This window comes from Mastigoproctus giganteus, chromosome 5, assembly GCF_048544385.1.
Source record: "Mastigoproctus giganteus isolate SK-2022 chromosome 5, ASM4854438v1, whole genome shotgun sequence".
NCBI lineage: Eukaryota > Metazoa > Arthropoda > Arachnida > Uropygi > Thelyphonidae > Mastigoproctus > Mastigoproctus giganteus.
In genome coordinates, this window is record NC_143579.1 from 144,997,100 (window position 1) to 145,022,060 (window position 24,961).

The 24,961-nt window shown below is 38.0% G+C and overlaps 1 protein-coding gene across 4 annotated transcripts in view; it reads right to left on the bottom strand.

Moving 5' to 3' along the window:
* Positions 1-24,961, bottom strand: part of LOC150085748 (uncharacterized) — a 639,529-nt gene that overhangs the window by 142,936 nt on the left and 471,632 nt on the right. For 3 of the 4 annotated variants that reach the window (XM_090374215.1, XM_090374214.1, XM_090374217.1), the window contains one exon: positions 15,811-15,915. The exons of the other annotated variant lie outside the window; for it this stretch is intronic. In XM_090374215.1, coding sequence (XP_090230341.1) covers positions 15,811-15,915 — 105 coding nt within the window. The remainder of the gene's footprint in view (positions 1-15,810; positions 15,916-24,961) is intronic. 4 annotated transcript variants of the gene reach the window in all.

Here is a 24,961-nt window from a genome sequence, read left to right on the forward strand (position 1 = left end):
TCCTGTTGCAGCAGCATAGTGTCAGTAGTGTCCTTGACAACCCTGCCAACCTTTGTATCATCTGCAAACTTGGACATTAAGCTTGATATACCATCATCAATATCATTTATAAATACAGAAAACAATAATGGACCCAACACTGAACCCTGAGGGACTCCACTAATAACATTAGTCCACGATGAGCAGTGTCCATTGATTACCACTCTCTGTCTTCTCCCCCTCAACCACCCCTTTATCCATAGCAGCAATTTGCCTCCAATGTCACACTGCTCCAATTTGTGTAGCAGTCTTCCATGTGCAACAGTATCAAAAGCCTTTCTAAGATCCAAGTATATTATTTGTATATTGCTGTGCGTCCCAGTGGCATTTGCACACACAGATTGTCCATGCTCATTATTGGTAAGTCGAAAATACCGTGAGCATTTAAAAGTCTTTCTAATTTTCCTATTTTGTATAAAAATCATAAAAATGCCTGAATTGATGTTTCTGTTTTCCCAGATTGGTTTATAATTTTTTTTATTTAATTTAATCGTAAGGTAAGGTTAAATTTATTTAATCTTATTATAGATTGCTCTGCTGCCGATTCGTCTGCAGAAAGTTTCTCGCCTTGAATATCTAGTTCACATATACTGTGTCTCAGTTTAAAGTTTTTCAGCCAACCTGTACTTGCTTAAAAAATTTATTTATTTAAATTTATTTAATCTTACTGGGAAAATTATCCGGTTCGATTATTTAGAAAATTCCGCTATCTATAAGAGGTCTGACACTGATTATTCCAGATAGGGGAATGACACTCTACTGTAGTTACGAATATAAAAAATAAAACTACTTTATTCAAGTTTTAAAATCCATCAACATTTTCTATTGCTATTAAATTTGTAAAACACCATTATAAAAATAATACAAGTAAATATATATATTTACTAATGTAGAAAAAAATAAAAGAGATTTTCAATATTATATGCATATTATCTGGAATGCACCTTTTGAGTCAGACAATCTTGGAAAGGGGGAATGACTTTCTGGTGTATGGTGAAAAGAGTGCATGGAGCAAAAAAGGTTGAGAACCACTGTTCTAATACAAAGTAGACAACCAAGGTCAGCTGCACCTACTAATCCCCTAGCCCTTATAGGACTAATGCAGTCAGGATGAACAGGTGTTCAACACCTCCAGTATTTCCAGAGTTAAGTAATCTTCATCTTGAGTGTCAACTAGGGCTTGCCTAAAACCGAGAAATTTCAAAACCGAGTTTAACCGAAGTTTACTCTTAAAACTGGTTTTAAAACCGATTTTCTCAGACTTAGGGAAAATAATTAAAAGCTTATAACACAGGTATTTATTTTATTTTGGGTAGATTGTACAAATCGTAATCAAATCTTTTAAACAAAATCTATCACCTCTTATAGTAAAAAAAAAAATAAAAAAATTAAAATGCTCCAAAAAAGTAACCAGCTTGAGATTATACAAAATTACAAATTGTATTCAAATCCTTTGAATAAAAACTATCTTCTTGTATAGTAAACAAAAAAATAATAAGCCCTATAATGATAATAATAAATAAATAAAAATAATGCGAAAAAAAAACAGCTTAGGGAAATTACTTTACTATTTATTGCTCAGCTTTTTTCTGAAAATGATCCTTTAAAAAACACAGTATATTAAGCATTTTTCCTGATAAACTTGACCTTAATTTTGTATTAAACAGACCAGTGATCGAAAACACTCTCTCAGATTGGACACTTGTTGGTTTAATGGTCAGCAGTGCTCTATAAACTTTCTCCAGCTTTTCACTTCTACTGCTAGTTGCCTCCAAAATTTTAAATTCTTTGCTGATTTCCAATTCACTCTGATATTTTGAAGGCTCTTCACAGTTAATCTCTTTATTATACTATCATTCTCTCGCATGAGTGTATCTCCGACATCGGAACTAGACGAGTCTTTGTTTTCTTCTAAAAGAACAATTCGTTTTTTTCAGTTTCTTCATTCAACGCTAAGACTCCTTCGGAATGTTTTGCAAATAATCTCTGATAAATCTCTTCAGCATGCTTTTTCAAAACTTGCTTACTTGGAAAATCAAAAGTTCTTGAACCTGAATCTTCTTTCCTAAACTTTTTGGGGTTGTGTAGTTAACTCAGCAAAGCCACAGTTTGGAAATTTCGTCTTGCATTGTAACGCTGCAAAGGACTTTGGTGAAACTTTAAAGCAAATGGGTTTTCTGCTGTATCAAGCTTAGCAAGCAGAAATTCTACTGAAGACTCTGCTTTAAGTAAGGCTGTATCTTCTGAGGTTACAGCCTTCAGAATCATTTCAACTGGTTGCAAAGTTTCACACAGCAATTCAAGTGTTTTCCAGTCATCGTCAGACACAGCTTCAGTTGACAGTACTGCACATAGAGCATTTGGAATGCAATTTTTCAATTTCAGAAATCTCTCAATCATATAGAATGTGCTATCCCATCTAGTCTTGCAATCTAATATAAGTTTATATTCTTTCCCATTAAATTTTGCTTTAACAAAATTTTGTAATATGTCATTTTTGGTAGGCGATTTTCGAAAAAGCTTGCAAATTTTTCCGACTTTGTTAATAGTTTGTGCAATATTGGCCAATGGATTGAAGAAATAAATGAGCTCATCGGTAAAGTCGGTTTGATAAAGCATGCCTTGCTGTCTTTCTTCAACTTCTTCATCATCACTACTTTCTTCATTATTTTCATTTTCTTCATTGTCTTTGGGAGACTCAGAGACTGTGGCACCATAATTGATTGCTTTTTCATAAAGTACACCTATAACTGACAGATGTATACAATGGGCTATACATTGTTGATGATTAGGCGTAATTTGCTTACCAAACATAATCATCATTGCCGCTTCATCAGTGGTGCAGGAAACAATATCCAAGTTCAAACCAAATTCCTTCAAGTGTTCATTCACAATTTGCTCAGTTCTTCTGCTATCAAGTGAACCATTAATCTCAATAAGACCTAACGACCAATGATTGTCTTTTGAATGCACATTTATATTCATATACCTTTTATTTTGTATAGACGTATATTCGTCTAGAGTCAATGAATACTGTGCACCCAAAACCAATGAATTTTTGAAATGCTGAAGTTCTTCTTTCTTAGTTTTATAATAATTCAGAACCATATTTTTAATTCCATTCACTGAGGCTGGTGGTAATTTATCGTATTTATTTCTCTGAAGGTGAAGGCTTGATTGTATAAACTCACTCTTGGCAATTAAATTAAAAGAAAATCCATCTAAAGCAGCTAATTTTGAAATCTCTTCTTCCACAGATTTTTTTAACGATAAAGTTTTCTAATGTTCTTACCATTTTTACGGGAGGTTCACTGTTATCTTGTTTAATGTTAATCTGATGCATTTTCTTTAAATGCAACATCAAAGATGATGTAGATCCTCCAGACGACTTCATTATCTTCTGACATTTCGAACATTGTGCTTCATCTTTGCTTTTTCGAGCAAAATAATTCCATACATTTGATTTCATCTTAGACATATTAAGAGTAATAAATATTAAGTAGTAGGAATTTATATCGCCGACAATTTTAAATAAAAATATTGAAGATAACAAAGGAACAATACTATGAGTCACTCCGCAAGCACTGAATGAAGAGTCTAAACGAGGCAAGTTTCAAAATTTTCATGAAAGAAAATTTTTATTTATTTACTTGCAATTTTTTTTTCCCCAATTAAATCTATTGTATTTTCAAAATTACACATAAAAGCTAAATTTGGTGAAGCTGCTTTTTGGAGAACATTTGATCGCAAATTTAATAGGAATAAAGAAGCAAAAAACTTTCTACGATTGAAATTTGATGCAATATTCAGTGAATCTGTTTCTAGTGGGTAACCATCAATAAGGCACGTTCCATAACTTGCCTGGCGAACAAGATAGATGGAACGGAGAAGTTGAGCATTTTCTTTTACGCTATCGCTCCGACTCACTCAGTCGTAAATGAGTACACCTGCATCGTGCCATGATACAGGTGGGAAGATAAAAGGTATCCCTCCTAGATTTGGGCCACTTGCCCATGAGATTCGTACTAAACATAAAATAAAATAAAAAACATGTTTAAAACATAAAGCAGTTGAACGATCCAGACAAATGAACAAACAAAAGAAAATGTGCGTAACAAAAAACTATATTCGAGGGCTAACTAAAAAAATATTTGAATCCGGTTTTAGAAGCTCGGTTTCGGTTTTAACAACTCAATATGAAAGCCGGATTTAACCGGTTTATAAAACCGGTTTGCAAGCCCTAGTGTCAACAGAAACTAGGTCATGACCCTTGTTTAAACCCATACTGAGTGTCTCCGACTAAAACTTTTGTTCAATTGCTACTTCTGTCCCTGATTATCTACAACTGTTTTGTTTCACTGTGAAAATATTTTAAAGAAAATACAAGGCTGCCACCCACTCACGCAAAACAAACCTGCCAGAGCTTCTTCCGGAAAGCCATATACAATAGTGCTATGCAATGGCCCCTGTGCACGGGCGCTTTGCAAAAAATTAGCAAAGTAAAAGTCGCAAAGCTGACTATTGCCTCCCGGGCCGCAAATGCCTGTGGTCATTATAGGAATGCAGTACCTGTGCTAGTAAACGCATCACCTGACCGAGCCTCCACCCCCATCACAGGTACCCCAGCTACGTCGAGAAAACCTCAATATAATGGCCCCATAGATACACATGATAAAGACGGCAAAGGATAACCCGCATCAGCTTTTTCAAATGGATAGCTCTAATGAAAAAATAGCATCAACGACAAGATCCCAAGATATAAAGGATGCAGCAGCACAAACGTCTGCAGACCTGATTCCCAGTTGGAGATGTGTCGAGATCCAAACCAATATGGCCCAAGAGCTGTAGCCTGCCAGAAGCGACAGACATTCTCAGCTACAGGAAATCCAGGATGTCCAGTGACTAGCCGAATTACAGGCGATACTCAACGTATTTCAAGCATCTATAATGTACACAATTATTGAAACAAAATTCAAGGAATTGTGCTGTCTGACAACTGCCTCCCACCCCCCTCTGCAGGTGAGCAAGAGCACCCCTGAGGGTCTTACACCTCATTTACATTCTGAAGGATCACAATGTAAACTTTTACACCTGACTAGCATTCAAGGTTTCTCTTGAAATCCTTCCAGTCATACAGATCGTCAATTACACAGTAAAGAAGACTGCTGAAACCTAGTCATTCGAAGCTGAACAAAACACCCAGCTGCAGCATATCCATACAGCTCAGAAGGATGCCACACAATTGCAGCTTGGCCACAACTCATCCACAGATGATCCCAAACTGAGGACACCACCTGCCCAACCCGCAGGCACCTAGTCTAAGAATTGTGACAACATCCTCACTATGCTAATCAACAGAACACCCTTACAGTTACAGCCTATAACCTGGACCCAGATTGTGCCGACACACTTCACAAACTTATGGGATCAGCCAAAACACACATCCCCTTCCAGATCAAGAGCAAGCTGCTCCTATTCTACAGGAACATCCATCACCTATCGGCTCCAAACAGTAAGCACTACGGGAAAGTCAAAAAGCAGCTTTGCATCTCAAGACTCCCTCCACAGACCACAACCGATGACATCACTACAGTTTTGAGAGATGAGTGGCAGTTTGATGTTGCAGTCGAACAGATCCCAGCTAAACACCAGAACTATGTCTCCTTCAAGCTAGAATGTGGCTCCAAACTGTATCACTATGTCAAAAGTCCAGTCATATGGCCAGTTGAAGCCATCATACGTCCCTTTTATAGGAGAGTAACATGCCATAAGGACTAACTAGGAAATGCACAGGGCCCCCAGAACAAAATACAGCAGACTCACCTATAGCTGCAGTAGCAATCATTTCACTGCAAAAGTGGACGCTCCAGTAGGCACTCATCTGCTGCCCAAGTCACCTCTATGTAGATCTTCATGAACGACAATCCCACACACTTGAGATGCCTGTCACAACCAGAATCATATCAAGGGCAACAGCCCGGCCTCAAAAGACCCAAACAACTAGAGCCGGGACAATTAAGAGAGTCCCCTTGACCCCTGTGGTCAAACTACTTTACCAGAATGTCAGCATATTAAGGAATAAACTTAAAACCACTGACAAAATTTTGTTTTCTAAAGAATTTGATATGCTGTGCCTCACTGAGACCTGGCTGGAACCCACAAGATTACATTTGCTATGGTGCCATTCTCACATTCAGGAATAAAAGAAGGGGAGGGGGAACACCACTGTTCTACAATCAAACTATCCTTACCCTTGAGAATAGCATCTCCAGCAACTCAGATGATTATGAAGCGCTCTACGCACTGCTTAAATTGAAGTCCATTTCCATTGAAGTTATTGCCATCTACATATCACCCAATCCTACAAAGGAAACAATGCAAGAGGTGACCAACTGGATCCTTCAGCACCTCCACATCTCATCAATGAAAATTGTATGTGGAGACTTCAATCTTCCTCCATGTCTGGATCATATGAAAAGATTGCTACTATCACACTAAGTGTAGCGGGACTTACTATAGCCAATGATGGCCCACAAGGGATACAAACCAACTTGACCTAATCCTCACATCAATAGCCTGTACACTTGAGACACCTCAAGATGGCTACTTTAACTCAGACCATGACCCAATCCTAATACAACTGGAACCACCAATCCCAAGTTTTAACACAAAACAACATGTGATATGGAGAACAATCTACAATCCAAAATATCTGGATGTTTCCAAGTGCATTACAGCAGCATCTCTCATCCCACGGTATGTCCTTGAATCCTGTAATACCCTACTAGCAGCTGAACTGTTAACTAAATGGATTATCATGGCAGCTCAATACGCTGCTTCAAAGGCAGTCACAATCACTCTCCACTCTAGAGCATGGTGGACATCACATCTAAACTCTAGCTTTCAATTGAAACAGCAACTGTATAAGCAATGGAAGCAATCTGGAGAAATCAATGATAGGATGGCCTTTTCAAGAGCACGAGTAATTTTCAACTGCTAAAAATCCCAGTCCATCAAGAGCTATTTTAATCAGTTGCTAACAGCTGGAGAGACACCATACACTGAAGAAACCACTAGTTTCCCAGAGCAACTTGACCCCCAAAGATGGATTGACTTCATTACCTGATTTGAAGATGTCCCGGTATCCAACAATAACCTCGACCACATATTCAATCGTAATAAAAAGGACTCACTGACATCCATCACTATATCTAAATGCCAAATCTTAGCAGCCTTGAATTCAACCCCATCCTCTACAGCTGTGGGTGCAGATGGAATATTCCAGTTCATGCTCAGATGAACTGTGTCCATATATCATCCAGCCCTTGTAAGCATCTTCAATGCAGTACTAACCAATTCTTATCAAACGCACCTTTCCCCATCAATGGAATGTCTATCTGGTTAGGTCGCACCCGAAAATAAGAAAGCCATCATTAGCAAAACACTTCAGACCCATCTCCAATTACCCATGTCTCCTGAAACTACTAGAAAGGACCCTCCTGCCAACTCTAACAATTCACATATGCTCCACCAAAAACAAGTCCACCATTACCGATCTCTTTGCCACCACACACAGCATCCTTGCAGCTTTTGAAGGAAAAGAAGAACTCCTCATAACCTACCTCGACATCGAAGCAGTATTTTACGCCATTCCAAATACCTGTCCTCCTACAACTGCTTGAAGACTACTACTCCATAGGTAGGGGATGTATTGCATTTCCTCTCATCGCTCCTTCAGAAACGTACAATCATATCCATAATTCTGACAAAATCTATACTAAACAAATATCTAAAGGAGTGCCGCAAGGGGGAGTCCTCTCCAGCCTCCTTTTTCCTTTTATAATCCAGAGACCAGATATATTTTCTTATGCTGATGATTCAAAAATACTGACCACCATCCAAACAAATGCAGACCCGAATATGATCACAGAGGAAATTAACAGAGTTCTCCTCGCACTAATAGGCTACCTCAAACAATTTGGCCATAATATCAACCCAGCAAAGTCTAGTGCATGCCCTACTCCTTGAACAAAGAGCCACAACCATCTCGCCAGAGATCAATGGAGAACCTTTGGCAAGGTAGTCTGGCCCACTACCTGTTTTATATCATTTAGATTTGGGGGGTGTTGGTGTTGGACACAAAGCTGAGATTTAACCATCACACTGACAAACTCATCAGGTGGGTGGTGCACCTGAAATGGAGAGCAAAACAGCACCTGCATTACATCTCAGACAAGGACACAGCAACAAAATATTTCAAGACCATCATATACCTCCACTACTTTATGCAGCGGAAATCTGGGCGTCAGCAGTACCCACGAACACAAACCCACCTGGGCAGCGTAGTACTGGCTCCTCAAGTGGGTAACCCACAAACACAGGATACCACCCCAAGCTCATGCGACTCAAATGGTCCTGGCCCTGGGAATTCCCAGGCTATCCTCTTTCACTGAAGAAAGAAGACTGGTAATCACGATAAAGATGCTGACTGGTCTCATCACGTCTCTTTAATTCTGGGGTCTCTGTGGCTGGATGATTCCACCTGCTCACCCCAACCTTTGCTCTCTTCACTCACACCTCCACTTATCAGATTGCTTCCTGCCCTACCAGATGATCGGATGAATCCAGGGCATTGATGGCGACTTAAAGAAATTTGCTGTTAACCGAAGATATAGATATGGGATTCTGGGTCCCGCACATCCCAAGCCCTCCAATCACTCAGTGTAGACAAAGGGCGTCATCGAAAACATCTAGTCACATGCAAATTCACCCCACATTCCCTCCAGCAAGGAATAGTCAACAAAGGTCCAGACAGTCTGCAATTTGAAAAGCATTCTCTTCATCGCATCCAAGCCAACATGCCCTGCATTCATCGCTTTAATGCTCCGGTTAATTATTGAGCATACTGGGGAAGGACCCAGCAGTATGTGTATCAACTGCCTCTGTTCATGCTGTTCTCTCCAACGAACAAGGAATACAAAAATCGGGACTTTCAAGTGTATCAAGTGTCATTTTGTGTATTTAATTTTAATTACCATGAAAATTACATTGTCTAATGTAATTTTCATGTCATTTTAATATTTTATGTACCCAAATGCCATTATGTACTTCATTGTATCATCAAATTTCATTTAATTGTTAATGTCCTATATCACTTAATGTCAATTTATTTATTTCTGTAATATATCTAGTTGCCATCATCTCTAAGTGTCAACCCCTGGCCTTTTGGCCGTGAAGGGACATTTCAACACTATCCAATCTTGTAACTGTTACAACTGAAGGTGGTGCAATAAAAGTCTCTCTATCTCTCTCTCTCTCTCTCTCTCTCTCTACTTTCATGTACATGCTAGGATTATAGTAAATAAATCTGATGAGATTGAAGTGCTGGTCAAGACATCAAAGGCGGATATTGTTGGGATATCAGAGACGTGGTGTCACCCAGATATAAGCAGTGCAGAATTGGAATTTGGGGAGTACAATGTGTACAGAAAGGATAGACAGAATACGAAGAGGGGAGGAGTTATGCTGTTAGTTAAGAAACACCCAAAACCTAATGAAGTGCATCCAGTAGACATAGATGGTCAGTGCAATGTTGAGTCAATTGATTAGCATTAGCATTAGTAGAGGCATATGATGCAAGAAAGCAAGCTTATGCAGCATCAGCCAAAAAAAAAAAAAAACCCACTTCCACTTCACCCCTCCGTTCGTTCGAAATACCTGTCCAGCTGAGCCTTAAATTTATTTAGGCTATCAACTTCCATGACAAGGGATGGAAGTCTGTTCCACCAACCAACTACCCGCTGGCTAAAGGCAAATTTCCGCACGTCTATCCTACATCTGTCTTTCCTCAATTTGAATTTATGCCCTCTCAGGTGATTATTCTAAGCAAGAGGAAGAAGCTCATCAGCACTGAGCATGCTCAAATCATTCAAGGCTTTATACACCTCGATCAGATCACCTCGCTGGTGCCTAGTCTCCAGACACTGTAATTTGCAAAACTCAAGCCTTTCTTCGTAAGAGTACCCCTTTGTTCCATTCACTAATCTTGTTGCCCTTCTCTGTACTCGTTCCAGCAGCTCTACATCCTTCTTGAAATGAGGCCTCCAGACCTGTACACAGTACTCAAGGTGTGGCCTGACCATTGCCTTATACAAGGGAATAATCACCTCCTTATCCCTGCTAGAAAAATTCCTGTATATCATTGACAAGACAACATGAGCCACTCTTGCAGCCCGTCTGCACTGTCAGAGAACTTCATATCTGCCTGCACAATTACCCCCAGGTCCTTTTAATTCTCTACCACTGTCAGTGTAGTACCACAGAGTTGATACGTTGCTCTGGGGTTGCTGTTTCCCATATGTAGTACTTTACATTTGTCAATGTTAAACTTCATTTGCCACCTCTCAGCCCATCTGCTCAACCTTTCCAGATCCTGTTGCAGCAGCATAGTGTCAGTAGTGTCCTTGACAACCCTGCCAACCTTCGTGACGCCTGCAAACTTGGACATTAAGCTTGATATACCATCAATATCATTTATAAATACAGAAAACAATAATGGACCCAACACTGAACCCTGAGGGACTCCACTAATAACATTAGTCCACGATGAGCAGTGTCCATTTATTACTACTCTCTGTATTCTCCCCCTCAACCACCCCTTTATCCATAGCAGCAATTTGCCTCCAATGCCACACTGCTCCAATTTGTGCAGCAGTTTTCCATGTGCAACAGTATCAAAAGCCTTTCTAAGATCCTAGTATATAATATCAAAGTTATTCCCTGCATCCAGTTCTTTTGTGACTGCACCATATCATCCAAATTGATGTAGAAAAAATGCACTGGGAAAGCAAAAATGAGAGTAGGAGTGTATTATAGGCCTATTGACTCTGATGAGTAAAATGAACAACTGTACAGAGAAATAGAGTGGGCCAGTAAATCAGATTGTCTAATAATGGCGGGTTTTTAACTTCCAAATATTAACTGGAACTTGAGTCTTGGTCACTCGCACGACGTTTGTGAATTTATTGGATGATTGTTTTTTACAGAAACACATTAGAGAGGCAACCAGATAACCACATTGCTGATTTCAGATTGCTGATATCAGATTGCTGATAACCACTCTTCATCTGGTTATCAGCAATGATTATTCATGCATTAACAATTTGCAGATAAAGGAACCACTGGGTGGCAGTGATCACAGTGTACTGATGTTGGATTTACTTGAAGATATTATTAACATCAGAGGTAAAGGGAATTGTTTTTGCTTCTGTACAGGTGACTATGATCTGAAACAGTTTTTAAATTGTACACAGTGGGACCAACTGATGATGTTATAAGCAGCAAATTCTGAATGGGAAGCATTCAAGGAAGTAATCATGGAAGCTACTAGGCTATTCATACTGATTAAAAAATAATGTTCAAGGTTTAGGCCTAAATGGATGTCAGATGAACTAATGAGACGTGTAGAGAAGAAAAATGCATGGAATGCATATAAAATATCAGGCAACACAGAAGCCTATGATAGATATAAGCTGGTCTCTAACCAAATCACAAAAGAAGTTAAGCAAGTGAAGGCAGATTACGAGGAATCTATGGCAAAAGTTGCTAAGAAAAACAGCAAGGATTTTAGTTATGTAAACTCTAGAAGGAAGGGGAGGAGTCAGATTTGTCCACTTGACATCAATGGTTCTGACTGTTGATGATCCTGCTCAGATAGCTGATAATCTGAATGAGTATTTTGCATCTATATTCACACATGAGACAGGAAAATGCCAGATTGAGGTGTCACAATGATCTGATTGAGGTGTATAAGGCCTTGAATGGTTTGAGCAGGCTCAATGCTGCTGATGAGACTCTTCTGCTTGCTCAGATTATGAACCTGAGGGGCATAGATTAAAATCGAGGAAAGACAATTGCAGAATAGATGTGCGGAAGTTTGCCTTTATCCAGTGGGTAGTTAATTGCTGGAACAAACTTCCATCTGCTGTTGTGGAAGTTAGCTTAAATAAATTTAAGGCTGAACTAGATGAACATTTGGATTGTTGTTATTTGGTTTTTAGGAGCATTAACAACTAAGGCCATATTGCTCCGGGATATGCGGTGGTCATTCCCTGACCTTTCCGCATCCTCCGTATTTGGTGGTGACGGGCTTGAACCCCGGTCCAATCAAGAAGCGTGTGCTCCTTCCCACCTGGCTACGAAGGCGCCTGAACATTTGGATTAACCGGATGGATGAAATTAGAAGGATTTTAGAGGGAATGGATGTTTGAAATGGCTTTTTCTTTTCTTTTTTGCTAGTGCTGCATATGCTTGCTTTCTTGCATCACATGCTTCTACTACTACTACTACTGGATGAGCAATATCCATCTTGTCATCAGCATGTGTAATAGAAGACTATAAGCTTCGTTATCCAATTTCTCATGAATGTCTATATTTCATTCTGATTGTTTATTTAATGTAGGGTTTGGGTCTTATTCCTTTGTCAAAGACTATAACTTGGAGGCAATGTCAGGTGTCTTGATATTAAAATTGGTTGCAATCTGTTTTCGGTGTCTCGCCATCCATTAGAACAGATCTGGCCCATTGCGAAAGACATATTTTAGGAAAAATTGTAATATCAATCTGTGTTGAAAATTCTTTAGTGTTTTTGAATGCATTGGAATAGGGGTTGGAAGACACTGAGTTTAATATCTGTTTGCATGCTTCTTGGATTAGACATTTTTCTCTTCCCTGTACTTCAGAATTTTCTTTCTCAATTTCCAGCATTTATACGTTTTGGAATATGCAGGGTGAGCACCCTGACAATTGTTACAACAGTGCATTTAGATTGGGAGTGGCCCCTTTGTGTCACACAGGAGACAGATAGGTATACACTGCTATGCTGTTTGGGAGTGTCCATACTTCTGGCATTTGAGACACATAAACGGATTTGAAAGGAATAGTAACAGTAATAGTAACAGAGGCATGTGATGCAAGAAAGCAAGTGTATGAGCTTATGTAGCATCAGCAAAAAAAAAAAAAAAAAAAAAAATCATACAACCATCCCCTCTAAATGTTTGTCCAGTTCCTCCTTGAATTTATTTAAGCTATCAACTTCCACGACAGATGGAAGTTTGTTCCAGCAATTAACCACGCACTGGCTAAAGGCTAATTTCCGCACATCTATTCTACAACTATCTTTCCTCAATTTGAATTTATGCTCCCTTAGGTACGTAATCTGAGTAAGTGGAAGAATCCTATCAGAATTCAGTGTGCTCAACCCATTCAAGGCCTTATACACCTCAATCAGATCACCTCGCAGGTGCCTAGTCTCCAGTTGCTGTAGTTTTCAGAACTTAAGCCTCTCTTGGTAAAAGGATCCCTTCATTCCCCTCCCCAATCTTGTTGCCTTTCTCTGTACATGCTCAGGAAAATCTACATCCTTTCTAAAATGAGACCTCCAGATCTGTATGCAGTACTCAAGGCAGGCCTGACCATTGCCTTATACAAAGGGATAATCACCTTCTTTTCCATGCTAGCAAAATTCCTGTATATCACTGACAAAACCCCATGACCTGCTCTTGCAGACTGTCTGCAATGCTCATCAGTTAAAGTGAGTAGCTGGCTTTAACTGATGCAGGGAAATTTGCAGTGCTGAAGGTAAGAATAATATTCCTTGTGGGAGAAGAATACACCATCCTGCTTGGTCATTATTACTTTTAGTATTTGTGATGTGTAAGTTCATCAGTAATTTCTTTCATGGCAATGTTAAGAGGTCCCATTCTGAAATGGCTCCTTTAGGAGTATTTGAAGTTCTGTGCACAGTTAATGAAATGGGAATGCCTCCAATGGTTTATTTCAAGAGAGCTGCCTAAAATTATTGGGATAAGATGCTTTCACAAGTAGATCTCCCACACAAATTTTGATCATTTTAGTAATACCTGCTATGGTCTTTATGCTCTTGTGAAAACAATAAATAAATAAATAGAGATAAGCTGCTATGATGTTTTGTTGTTCTTAGCAGGGGGAGTAGCATATTTCTGTACTTATGTTCAATGCTTAAGTTGTCTATATTCAAAAATTAAATTATAAGCTGAAAAATTCTGACCACTTTTGACAATACAATACTGACAGCCACTTTGACTAGTGTAACCCACATCACATTATTTTAAAAAAATATATATATAAAACTTAAGCCGTTATAATCTATATATCATATCCATTATAATTGCTTAAGTAAGTTTTATTGGTTAACGCTTTATTGCATATGCATATATAATATTGAGGTCTCTCATAAATGCTAATGAGGGTGCAAATGTTATATGTCTCTAAGTTCCAAAGGAGTCCCTATTTCCCCAGTTCAAAATTTCCTTGGACATTTATGATTATTATTTTGATTTACTCTATTGGCTTTTATTTCTCCTGTCTTGTACGATATTCAAAAGAATATCATACAAATCAGGAGATATTCTTTCAATCAGCCTAGTGCACACAGGTGATTTTTGCTATATACGAGGTGTGGCAGTAAAGTTCCCAGGTGCTATTGCAATCATGTTCATTTGAGTTTGAAAATAAATGGAAGTGGCATGTTGTAGTTCAAACTTCCTCCAACAGATGGTGGAACAGAAACTGGACAGCATGCTGACAGGTTTCAAGTAACAACCAGTTTCATTAGTAGCACTGATGTTTCTTGTCACGATTTTGTATTGGAGCAACGAATGATTATTGAATTTTACTTTTAACCGGGAAAAGGAAAATCTGAAAGGGAAATGTATGGAATTTAAAAACTGTTTATAGTGATGAAATATTAAATTGTACCAGTGTGTTTGAATGGTTTAAGTGGTTCAAAGACAGATGCAAGGATATTTGCTATGACCTAAGAAATTGGTATGTGTTAATGTCTCGAAGAATACAGAGTTGCAAAAATTCAGGAAACTGTCATTTGACCCTCAGAATGATGGATATGAATAAGGGGATCACTGATCAAATTCTACATGAATATTTAGAAAAAAGGAAGGTCTGTGCAAAATTGGTACCACTCAGACTTAGGGCAACAAAGAGTGTCACCATACTTAGACCTCATCCAGACTTGTCAAGACAGTCCTAATTTCTTCAACTGTATTCTCATTGGAGATTGATTAGTATTGAATGTTTCAATATGATCCACAGATGAGATTGCACAGTGGACTTCAAAATCATTACCAAGGTCCAAAACATTTTGTTTTCAGAAGACCAGGATCAAGACAATGCTAATTGTTTTTTTACAAACGGGGTGTTCACCAGGAATTGTGTGATTCACCAGGAATTTGTACCTGAAAGAGAGAGCATGTAATGCTGCATTCTGTATACAGGTGCTTCAAAGACTACTGAAGTATATTTCCTGGATGAGGCTGGAATTTCAACAGAAAAGCAGTGCCCCCACCCATTCTGCTGCGAAGCCATTTCTGATGAAACTTAGCACTGTACAGATCATCCAGCCTGCGGTCCCAAAATAGCACTAGAGGATTTCTCTTTCCCCCAAGTGAAAACTACCTTAAAACGAAAGAGATTTCAGGATGTTGAGGACATAAAGAAAAAAGTAAGCACCAAACTGAGCATCATTTCTTTGGATGCTTCCCTGATTTTTTTTTTTTTTTTTTCAGAAACTTTTAGAATGGTGAAATAAGTGCATTCAATCAGGTTTGAATAAAATTAAAACCATTTTTGAGCCACTTTGTGTTCTTTTTATTGCACCAGTCCAGGAACTTTATTGCCACATTTTGTATAATTTTATTCAATTTTCTGAAAACATACCTCTGCGGTACCTCCTTCTCTTACAATGCCCAAATTTTGACCTTCAACCTCTCGTTTAATTGCATACACTCTGCCATGTGGAACTCTTCTGACAACGAACTCTACCTGCAATAATATTAAATTACATGGTATACATAATATAATGCGTACAGAAAAATTTTTATTATTCACATATTCAAAGAAAATGAAAATATAAATCGGTCAACTAATGAGTGCCAGGCACTCAGGATGAAGGGTCTGTAGTCATGAATGGTTGTTAGTGTAGTATAAAGTACCGTAAAGCTCTCAAACAGAGAGCTTTACGGTAACTGAAATAGAGTTTCTAGTACCTTGGCTTGGCCTAAAACTGAGGAACCAACGAAAACATCATCTATTTGAGTCTTTCCAGTTGTGAATGACAAGGATGGGAGAAGTGACTCAGACTTCTTCCTAGAGAAGCAATTAAAGTCTTGGGGAGAAGCGACTGGCAGGTGAGAGCCATGCAAGACTCTGTGCAGGCACCTCCCCACCATCGCCACCTCAACACTGGCTCTCTGAGTACCTCCTTGCCGGGACAACTCCAGCTTTGAAAATTGGTAAAAAATACTTCTTGTCGCAAAATTTATAAATGACCTTTATAGAATTATTAACTAACTATTTAGCAACCTTTTTGTACCAAAAGGAGAGTTACTTAGTACAAAGAAGCGTGCTATTGAAGTGCAATAAAAAAAATTGTGTTTTTTTAAAATTTTAACACAAAAAGTAAATGATAGATTTCAATTAGAATAGTTTTCCCTTGATAAGCATTGAATAATGCATAGCTAATGTGATTTTTAAATTTTTAGCTCCATTAGCGACGGAAATAGAGTGTGGGGGGACATGAAAATTACTCATTTTCCTATCTGATGCCACCATTTTTAATTTTAAAATAATATTTTAAACTTAGTCATTGAGCTCTTTCCAACGGTGTATAATAAGCTATAGGTTGTGGACATCATTTTGTCCCCCCCCACATAATGCCCACATGAGTACAGTGGTCTCCGACAGATTTTAAATTCTGCACAGTGGGATCAACTGACGATGTTACCAACAGTAAATTCTAAGTGGGAAGCATTCAAGGAATTAATCGTGGAAGCTATTAAAAGTTTTATACCTATTAAGAAATATTGTTTAAGGTTTAGGCCTAAATGGTTATCTAATGAACTAATGAGACTCGTAATAGAGAAGAAAATGCATGGGATGCATATAAATTATCAACCGACTCAGAAGCCTATGGCAGATATAAGCTAGTCTATAATCAGGTGACAAAGGAGGTTAGGCAGGCGAAGGCAGATTACGAGAAATCCTTGGAAAAAAATGCTAAGAAAAACAGCAAGGATTTCTTTACTTATATAAACTCTAAAAGGAAGGTGTTGAATCTGATTGGTCCACTTGACATCGATGGTTCGACTGTTGATGATCCTGCTCAGATAGCAAACAAACTGAATGAGTATTTTGCATCTACATTCACACATGAGGAATTATTAAGGTTTGAAAATGGCAGAAGGTTATCAAATTGTAGCAGGATACTTAATGATTTTGGAATAACTGAAAGCAAAGTGGAGGGGAAATTGTTGAAGCTAAACATAAGAAAAACACCTGGGGTGGATGGGATCTATCCAGTTATATTAAAGGAGGCAGCAAAGCAACTAAGCAAACCCTTAGCCATAATTATGAGAGCGTCCTTGGACTCAGGGAAGGTTCCCACGGACTGGAGATGTGCAAATGTATCCCCAATTCACAAAGGGGGATCAAAGGGTGACACGAGTAATTACAGACCAGTTAGTTTAACTTCTGTTCCGGGTAAAATGATGGAGTCACTGGTTAAAGATGCATTGCAGGATCATCTAGACAAGACTGCAGCAATAATTCAGACACAGCATGGGTTTGTTAAGGGAAAGTCTTGTCTAACAAATTTGATAGGATATTATGATGTGGTTACAAAGGAACTGGATGCAAAAAATAATTTTGATATCATATATTTGGATTTCAGGAAAGCATTTGACACTGTTGTGCATGGAAGACTATTGTACAAATTGGAGCAGAATGGTATTAAGGGTAAGTTGCTACAATGGATGGTTAAGTGGGAGAAGACAGAGGGTGGTAATCAATGGGTACTGCTCTTCTTGGACTAATGTTATTAGTGGAGTGCCACAGTGTTCGGTGTTAGGTCCACTGTTGTTTTTTATATTTATCAATGATATTGATGAAGGTATATCAGGCTTAATGTCGAAGTTTGCAGATAATACAAAGGTTGGCAGGGTTGTTAATGACAGTAATGGCAGTGTGCTACTGCAACAGGATCTGGATAATTTGGGCAGATGGGCTAAGAAGTGGCAACTGAAGTTTAACATTGACAAATGCAAAGTACTACACATGGGTAGAAGTAACCCCAGAGAAACGTACCAACTGTGTGGTACTACACTTAAGGTGGTAGAAAATGAAAAAGACCTGAGAGTAATTGTGCAGTCAGATATGAAGTTTTCTGAGCAATGCAGACAGGCTGCCAGGGCAGGTCATGGGGTTTTGTCAATGATATATAGGAATTTTGCTAGCAGGGAAAAGGAGGTGATTATCCCTCTGTATAAGGCAATGGTCAGGCCGCGCCTTGAGTACTGCATACAGGTCTGGAGGCCTCATTTTAGGAAGGATGTAGATTTACTTGAGCATGTACAGAGAAGGGCAACAAGGTTAGTGAAAAGAACGAAGGGTTGCTCTTACGAAGAAAGGCTTAAGTTTTGCAAATTACAGTGTCTGGAGACTAGGCACCTGCAAGGTGATCTGATAGAGGTGTACAAAGCCTTGAATGGATTGTGTATGCTCAATGCTGATGGGATACTGCCTCTTGCTCAGAATAATCACCTGAGAGGGCATAAATTCAAATTGAGGAAAGACAGATGTAGGATAGATGTGTGGAAATTTGCCTTTAGTCAGCGGGTAGTTGGTTGGTAGTACAGACTTCCATCCCTTGTTGTGGAAGTTGATAGCCCAAATAAATTTAAGGCTCAGCTGGACAGGTATTTCGAACGAACGGAGGGGTGAAATGGAAGGTTTTTTTTTTTTTTTTGGCTGATGCTGCATAAGCTTGCTTTCTTGCATCATATGCCGCTACTAATGCTAATTCTAATTTGAATATGTCCCCTCAGGTTCTTAATCTGAATAAGAGGAAGAATCCCATCAGCATTCAGCTTGCTCAACCCATTAAAGGCCTTATACACCTCAATTAGATCACCTCGCAGGTGCCTACTCTCCAGGCACTGCAATTTGCAGACATTAAGCCTTTCTTGGTAAGAGCACCCCTTTGTTCCCCTCACCAATCTTGTTGCCCGAGTTCTTTGTACTCGTACAATCAAGTTCTTCGTATTCGTTCTAGGAACTCTACATCCTTCCTAAAATGAGGCCTCAAGACCTGTACAGGTGTGGTACTCAAAGTGTGGCTTGAGCATTGCCTAGTACAATGGAATAATCATCTCCCTGTCCCCGCTAGCAAAATTTCTATATATCATTGACAGAAATCCATGATCTACCCTGGCAGCCCATCTGCACCACTCAGTGAACTACATATTTGAATGCACAATTACCCCCAGGTCTTTTTCACTTTCCACTTACCTGAGTGTAGTACCACACAGTTGGTATGATTCTCTTGGGTTATTGCTACCCATATACAGTACTTTGCATTTGTGAATGTTAAACTTCAGTTGTCACTTCTCAGCCCATCTGCCCAACTTTCCCAGATGCTGCTGCAGCAGCAGCAGCATATTGTCTTTACTGTTATTAACAACCCTGCCAAACTTTGTAAAATCTGCAATCTTGGACATTAATCCTGATATATATACCTTCATCAATATCATTGATGAATACACAAAACAACAATGGGCCCAGCACCAAACATTGAGGAACTCCATTAATAACATTTGTCCACGAAGAGCAGTGTCCACTGATTACCACTCTCTGTCGTCTCCCACTCAACCATCCCTTTATCCATTGTAGCAACTTCAATTTAATGCCATACCTCTCCAATTTGCACAGCAGTCTTCCATGTGGAGCAGTATCAAAAGCTTTCCTGAAATCCAAGTACAGTAGACTCTCGATTTTCCGGGATAGATGGTAAAAAACAAATCCCTATAATCGATATCCTGGTTAATAAAAAAATACAGAAGTCCCTGACATATGTAAGAGATACGTTCCAAAACCTTTTACTTTGTCGAGTTTCACATAACTCGAGGATGACTAGTAACATATTGCTACTATATTATTATTGACAAATCTGAATTCGGCATGATACTTGTTAATGTTTGACCATTTTCATACATTCTTATTAGTTTAATTTTCTGATCCAGATCGATCGCTTTCTTTTTCTTGGTAGATTTACTAGTACCGCGGTCACTATCCTCTTAGTCGGCACTATGATAACGGTCAAAATTAAATTTTCTGAAAAGAACTTCACAGGGTTAACACGAAAACTCACTATTATCATCCCGCACGAGCTCACATTTTACTAAAGCACATTTCTAGAGGTCAACAAAAAACAATTTGCACTTTCCGCTTTATTGGGCTGTTCTGTTAGTGCAGTGTTTCCCAACCTTTTTAAATTCGCAGCACTCTTAATCAGCTTTTCAGATTTTGGAGGCACCCCCCCCTCTTCTCTTCACCAACCAGTAGTAATTATGGTTTTCATTATCACATCAAGACAATAAATAAAATCAAGATTTTATTTATTCTATTAGTTCAGTGGTTTTCGACCCTTTTTTTAATAATGTCACCCTTAAATATTTTATTTTGTGGCACCCCCTACTCAATTTTCTGCCTGTGTGTATATAATATTAAAAAAATATGTTATATGATACCATCGAGCTTATTTCGATACATAATTCCTGAGGCATGTGTTTGTGTTGTATCGAGTGCCACTCGACAAGGGAGCATAAAAGGTTAACCATAACATAATATTGTGTGTAATGAAGCTGTAATCTTTTATAATGTGAGGTTTTTGTAATTTTTTTTTTATTTTGGAATTTTAAATAGAATGATCAGTTGACATATGTAAATACTGTCATTGTGGTTTATGGAACGCAATAATAAGGATAATATAACAAAATAAATATATAAATTAAATGGCACCCTAGTTGAAAACCACTGTGTTAGTGCAATTTATTATAAACAGGTAGTAAACTCGATCTTATTGCATTTGCGATGATACCGATAGCTGGAATTCTGTTGGTTTTTATTATTATGGTGAAGTGTGTGTGTCCCCTTCACTGAAATCTTCAGTCAAAAAAAAAAAAAAAAAAAAAAAACACATAAATAATTGTAAGAATCTTCTCTTTTTTCCTATTTTTTTGCTTCTTACTTTGATCTCATTTGTGAAATTTGTGCGTACCGTGACCATCGTTATTGATTGCTTATTATTATTATTTTTTGTTGGTGTTGTTTTAAATTTTACAATCCTAAAAAAAAAAAAAAAAAAATTGAGTGAAAACAAAATCCGTAGTTGCATAAGTCGAGGACTTACTGTATCGAAAAATTTCAGCAACCTACGTAAAAAATATGGCAATGGATAAAAAACTTACCATGTACTACTCGTGTGTCCAATACAATGCTTCCGTTTATTTTTGTGATATTGATTTTAAATCTAATAGCTTCTCTTTATTTTTTCCAATGTCGCATATGGTTTGGTCATCAACATTATAATGGTTCATTCGAGATTTAAAGGATGCACCATATTCAAACTTTTGAATAATTTCAAATCTTTTTTTTAATTGAAAGCCCAACTCTTTTCCATTTACCCATCATATTCGCGATTTCTAAACAAAAAAAATATATATATTTACTATAAAAAAAATTTTGACATCCCTGACAAATAAAGAAACAAAATTTGTCTTTTTGTGGTGCGACGGAACACAACAACTGACGCACCACACTAAACATTTGGTCTCTTTTTTTTCTTTTCTTTTTTTGAGTGGCAGGCATGAAGACAGTGGGGGTTACAAGATAATAGGCACATTAATCTCCCAATTACAACTTATAACAGCATTCCTTGTCGCTTATTTACAACTTGCAAAATATCTGTTTATACCTATTCTACTTATTACTTGAATTTTATGATTTCCAGTTGATTCCTTTCTTTTTTTTAAATTTGGAGTCTCAAAGTGTTCCGGTTAACCCGATCCTGGTAAATCGAGAGTCTGCTGTATATGATATCAAAATTATTTTTGGCATTCAGTTCCTTTGTGACCACATCATAGTATCCAATCAAATTGGTCAGACAAGTCCACCCTTTAACAAACCCATGCTGCCTTAACTATTAATGCAGTCTTGTCTAGATGATCCTGCAATGCTTCTTTACCCAATGATTCCATTATTATTTTCCCTGGAACACAAGTTAAACTAACAGGTCTATAGTTACTTGCAGTGTTTTTTTTTGGAACGGTATGCAACAGTATGGTGTAACAGCACCTTTATTAACAGTGACGTGTGACATTTGGATGCAGTGCACTTCGAAATTTGTAATATTCCGTAATGTTTACCAACTATTCAGTTAAGCTTAAAATTATTTAACCAAATTTGCATTTTTTACTGTCTATTGTTAAGATTTTTTCTATATAAAACTGTATAACCATTTTTATAATTCTAAATTACTCAGTCGGACCTCTGTTTAACGAAGTCCTTTTATAGCGAATTATTTTGAATTCCCCTTGGAAGTTACATTTAAAATAGTTTCCGTTGAGCGAAGAAAATTTTCATATAGTGAACGGATTAGGAGAGAATTAACTCTGAACGCACTGTTCGCATTTCTGGCCTTATTAGTGCTGCTGAGCAAATTAAGAGAGCTAAAGCATTCTAGAATTTAGTGGTACAGTCAGTCCTCGTATAGCACGACAGTTGCGTTCCTAGAAATCCTCATGCAATGCAAAATCATGCAATATAAACAACAGGCCCTATGGGAAAAATAGGGTTAGGTGCCGACCACCCAAGATTGAACACACATTTGTAACCAAAATATTACCAAACACAATAAATAATCGTAAGAAAATACTTACGTATTTTATTACGACTATTACATAATAAAATATTGCTAATGCTATTGCTTCTATCGTAAGCAAACTTGTTTTTTGTTTGATTTTCTATCCAAACAGATGACAGCCGTTCCATCTCTTCCAATTCTTTGTGTCTTAATATAATGGATTTTAATTACACTTTGGTTTGTTCCTACTATGAAAGTTGTTTTTATTTTCTCTGCATTCTTTGTAATTCTCGGCATTGCCTCATTTAGGCCTGTAGCACGTGCAATATCACATGGTCTTTCATTTCGCTCAAATTGTTTCACAATTTCATATTTTTTCTCTATCGACAGAGGCGGACTGGCCATAAGCCATACCGGGGAAACCCCGGTGGGCCGGAGGCCGGTGTGATTTTGGCCATAAACGCTAGTATGAGGCCACTACAAATTTTTCCGGGTAAGAATTTTTGACCCAGTCTGCCTCTATTTATCGATACTGCTTTTCTTTTTCTCTCTGAATCTGTAGTGACTTCACCAGGATGCTTCTTTTTCACACCTTTTAAGTATTTTACTAATTTTTAGGGAATAAAGCACAATTACAAAATGAGGAGGCACGCTTGATACACATAAACAAAGCTGCATGCATGTAGCAACTGAAATAACAACACCGTAAAGGCAGAGACACACTATGAACACCTCACTAGCTCACCTTTTACTAAAGCACATTTCTGGAGGGTTACTACTATAAAACAATAAAAACAATTTCCAGTTGCATTCCAGCTAGCGGAATATGTTATAATCTTGATAGTAAACTCAATCTAATTGCATTTGTGAGAATACCGATAGCTGGAATTGTGTGGGTTTTTACGTTATTATGGTGAAATGTGTTTCCCCTTCACTGATATAAAAAACAAATACATTTTCAGAATCTTCTCTTCATTCCTATCGTGTTGTGTTCAGTTGGGATGATTCCACGTTCGACTGCCATTTCTTGTAAACACAAAGGCGAATCGTGCATAAGCGAATTCGGTTCGTGCTATATACGATATCGTTCCCCTATTTATAAATCGTGTAGTGTAAACACGTGTTATGCGAGGACTGACTGTACCTGGTAAAACCTATCCGACCACCTGTCCCACATACGGAGGAGTTGTGCTAGTCAAGAGTGAGCAGATCAAGGTGTATTCCCTTGATCTTCTCACTCTGGACACCACTGCAGTACAAGGTGGGCCAGAGCCCACCTTCTACTGCAGTGGTGTCCAATCTTTTCAAGTACAAGAGCCATATTCAAAAGAATTCAAAGTTAGATTTCTTTAGTGTGTTACATTTTCCATATCTTGTTGCATTTAAAAGTAAAATTGAAAATATTCTAAAATTTTATTAAGTATAATACAGAATTACATTTACTGAACAAAACATTTAATGAGAATTTTTTTGATAATTAACAAAATTTAAAATGCTGTTTTAGTTCACTTTCCTTGCAAGCTGTAGGTTGGATACCTCTGTAAATCAACTGTAAGCGCCCCGTTCATGAATTAGGAGGGAGTGATTTTCTTTTACCCCAACAAATAATCATCTGTTCTTTCGCGGAAGTGTGTTATCCACATTTTTCCGTAAATTGTCCCCATTTCTGTTTACATGGTCACAGTACCTGAATTTCTGAATGACACCGACATTTTGGACAGTTTCAAAAAAAAGAAAAGAAAAAAATTCAAATTTAAGAACTAGTGACAATACTGATGACGAGAGATGGAAAACGAGGACAACGAAGGTATTAATCCTTCTAACCATGAATTGTTGGCATTTGGTGAAAGTGAAGTTAGAAAATTGTCAATTAGGTTACAGTTAAATGAAAGAGATGCAATGCGTGGATTTTGGGGATACCTAATTGATAAGAAGGTTTAGGAAGAATTGAAGAATTTAATGAATCCTCTGAGTACGATACCAATTTCATCGAGTGAATGAGGATTTTCCCAAATGAATCTGATCGCTAGCCCAACAAGCTCTTCATTGATGACAAAAACAGTTTCTTCACTACTGTTTCTTAAAATTGTAGACCCACTGCTGACACGCTTTGATCAAGCAAAATATGTTGATTTGTGGCTGCTTCGGAAACGTCATTCAGCAACCGACACA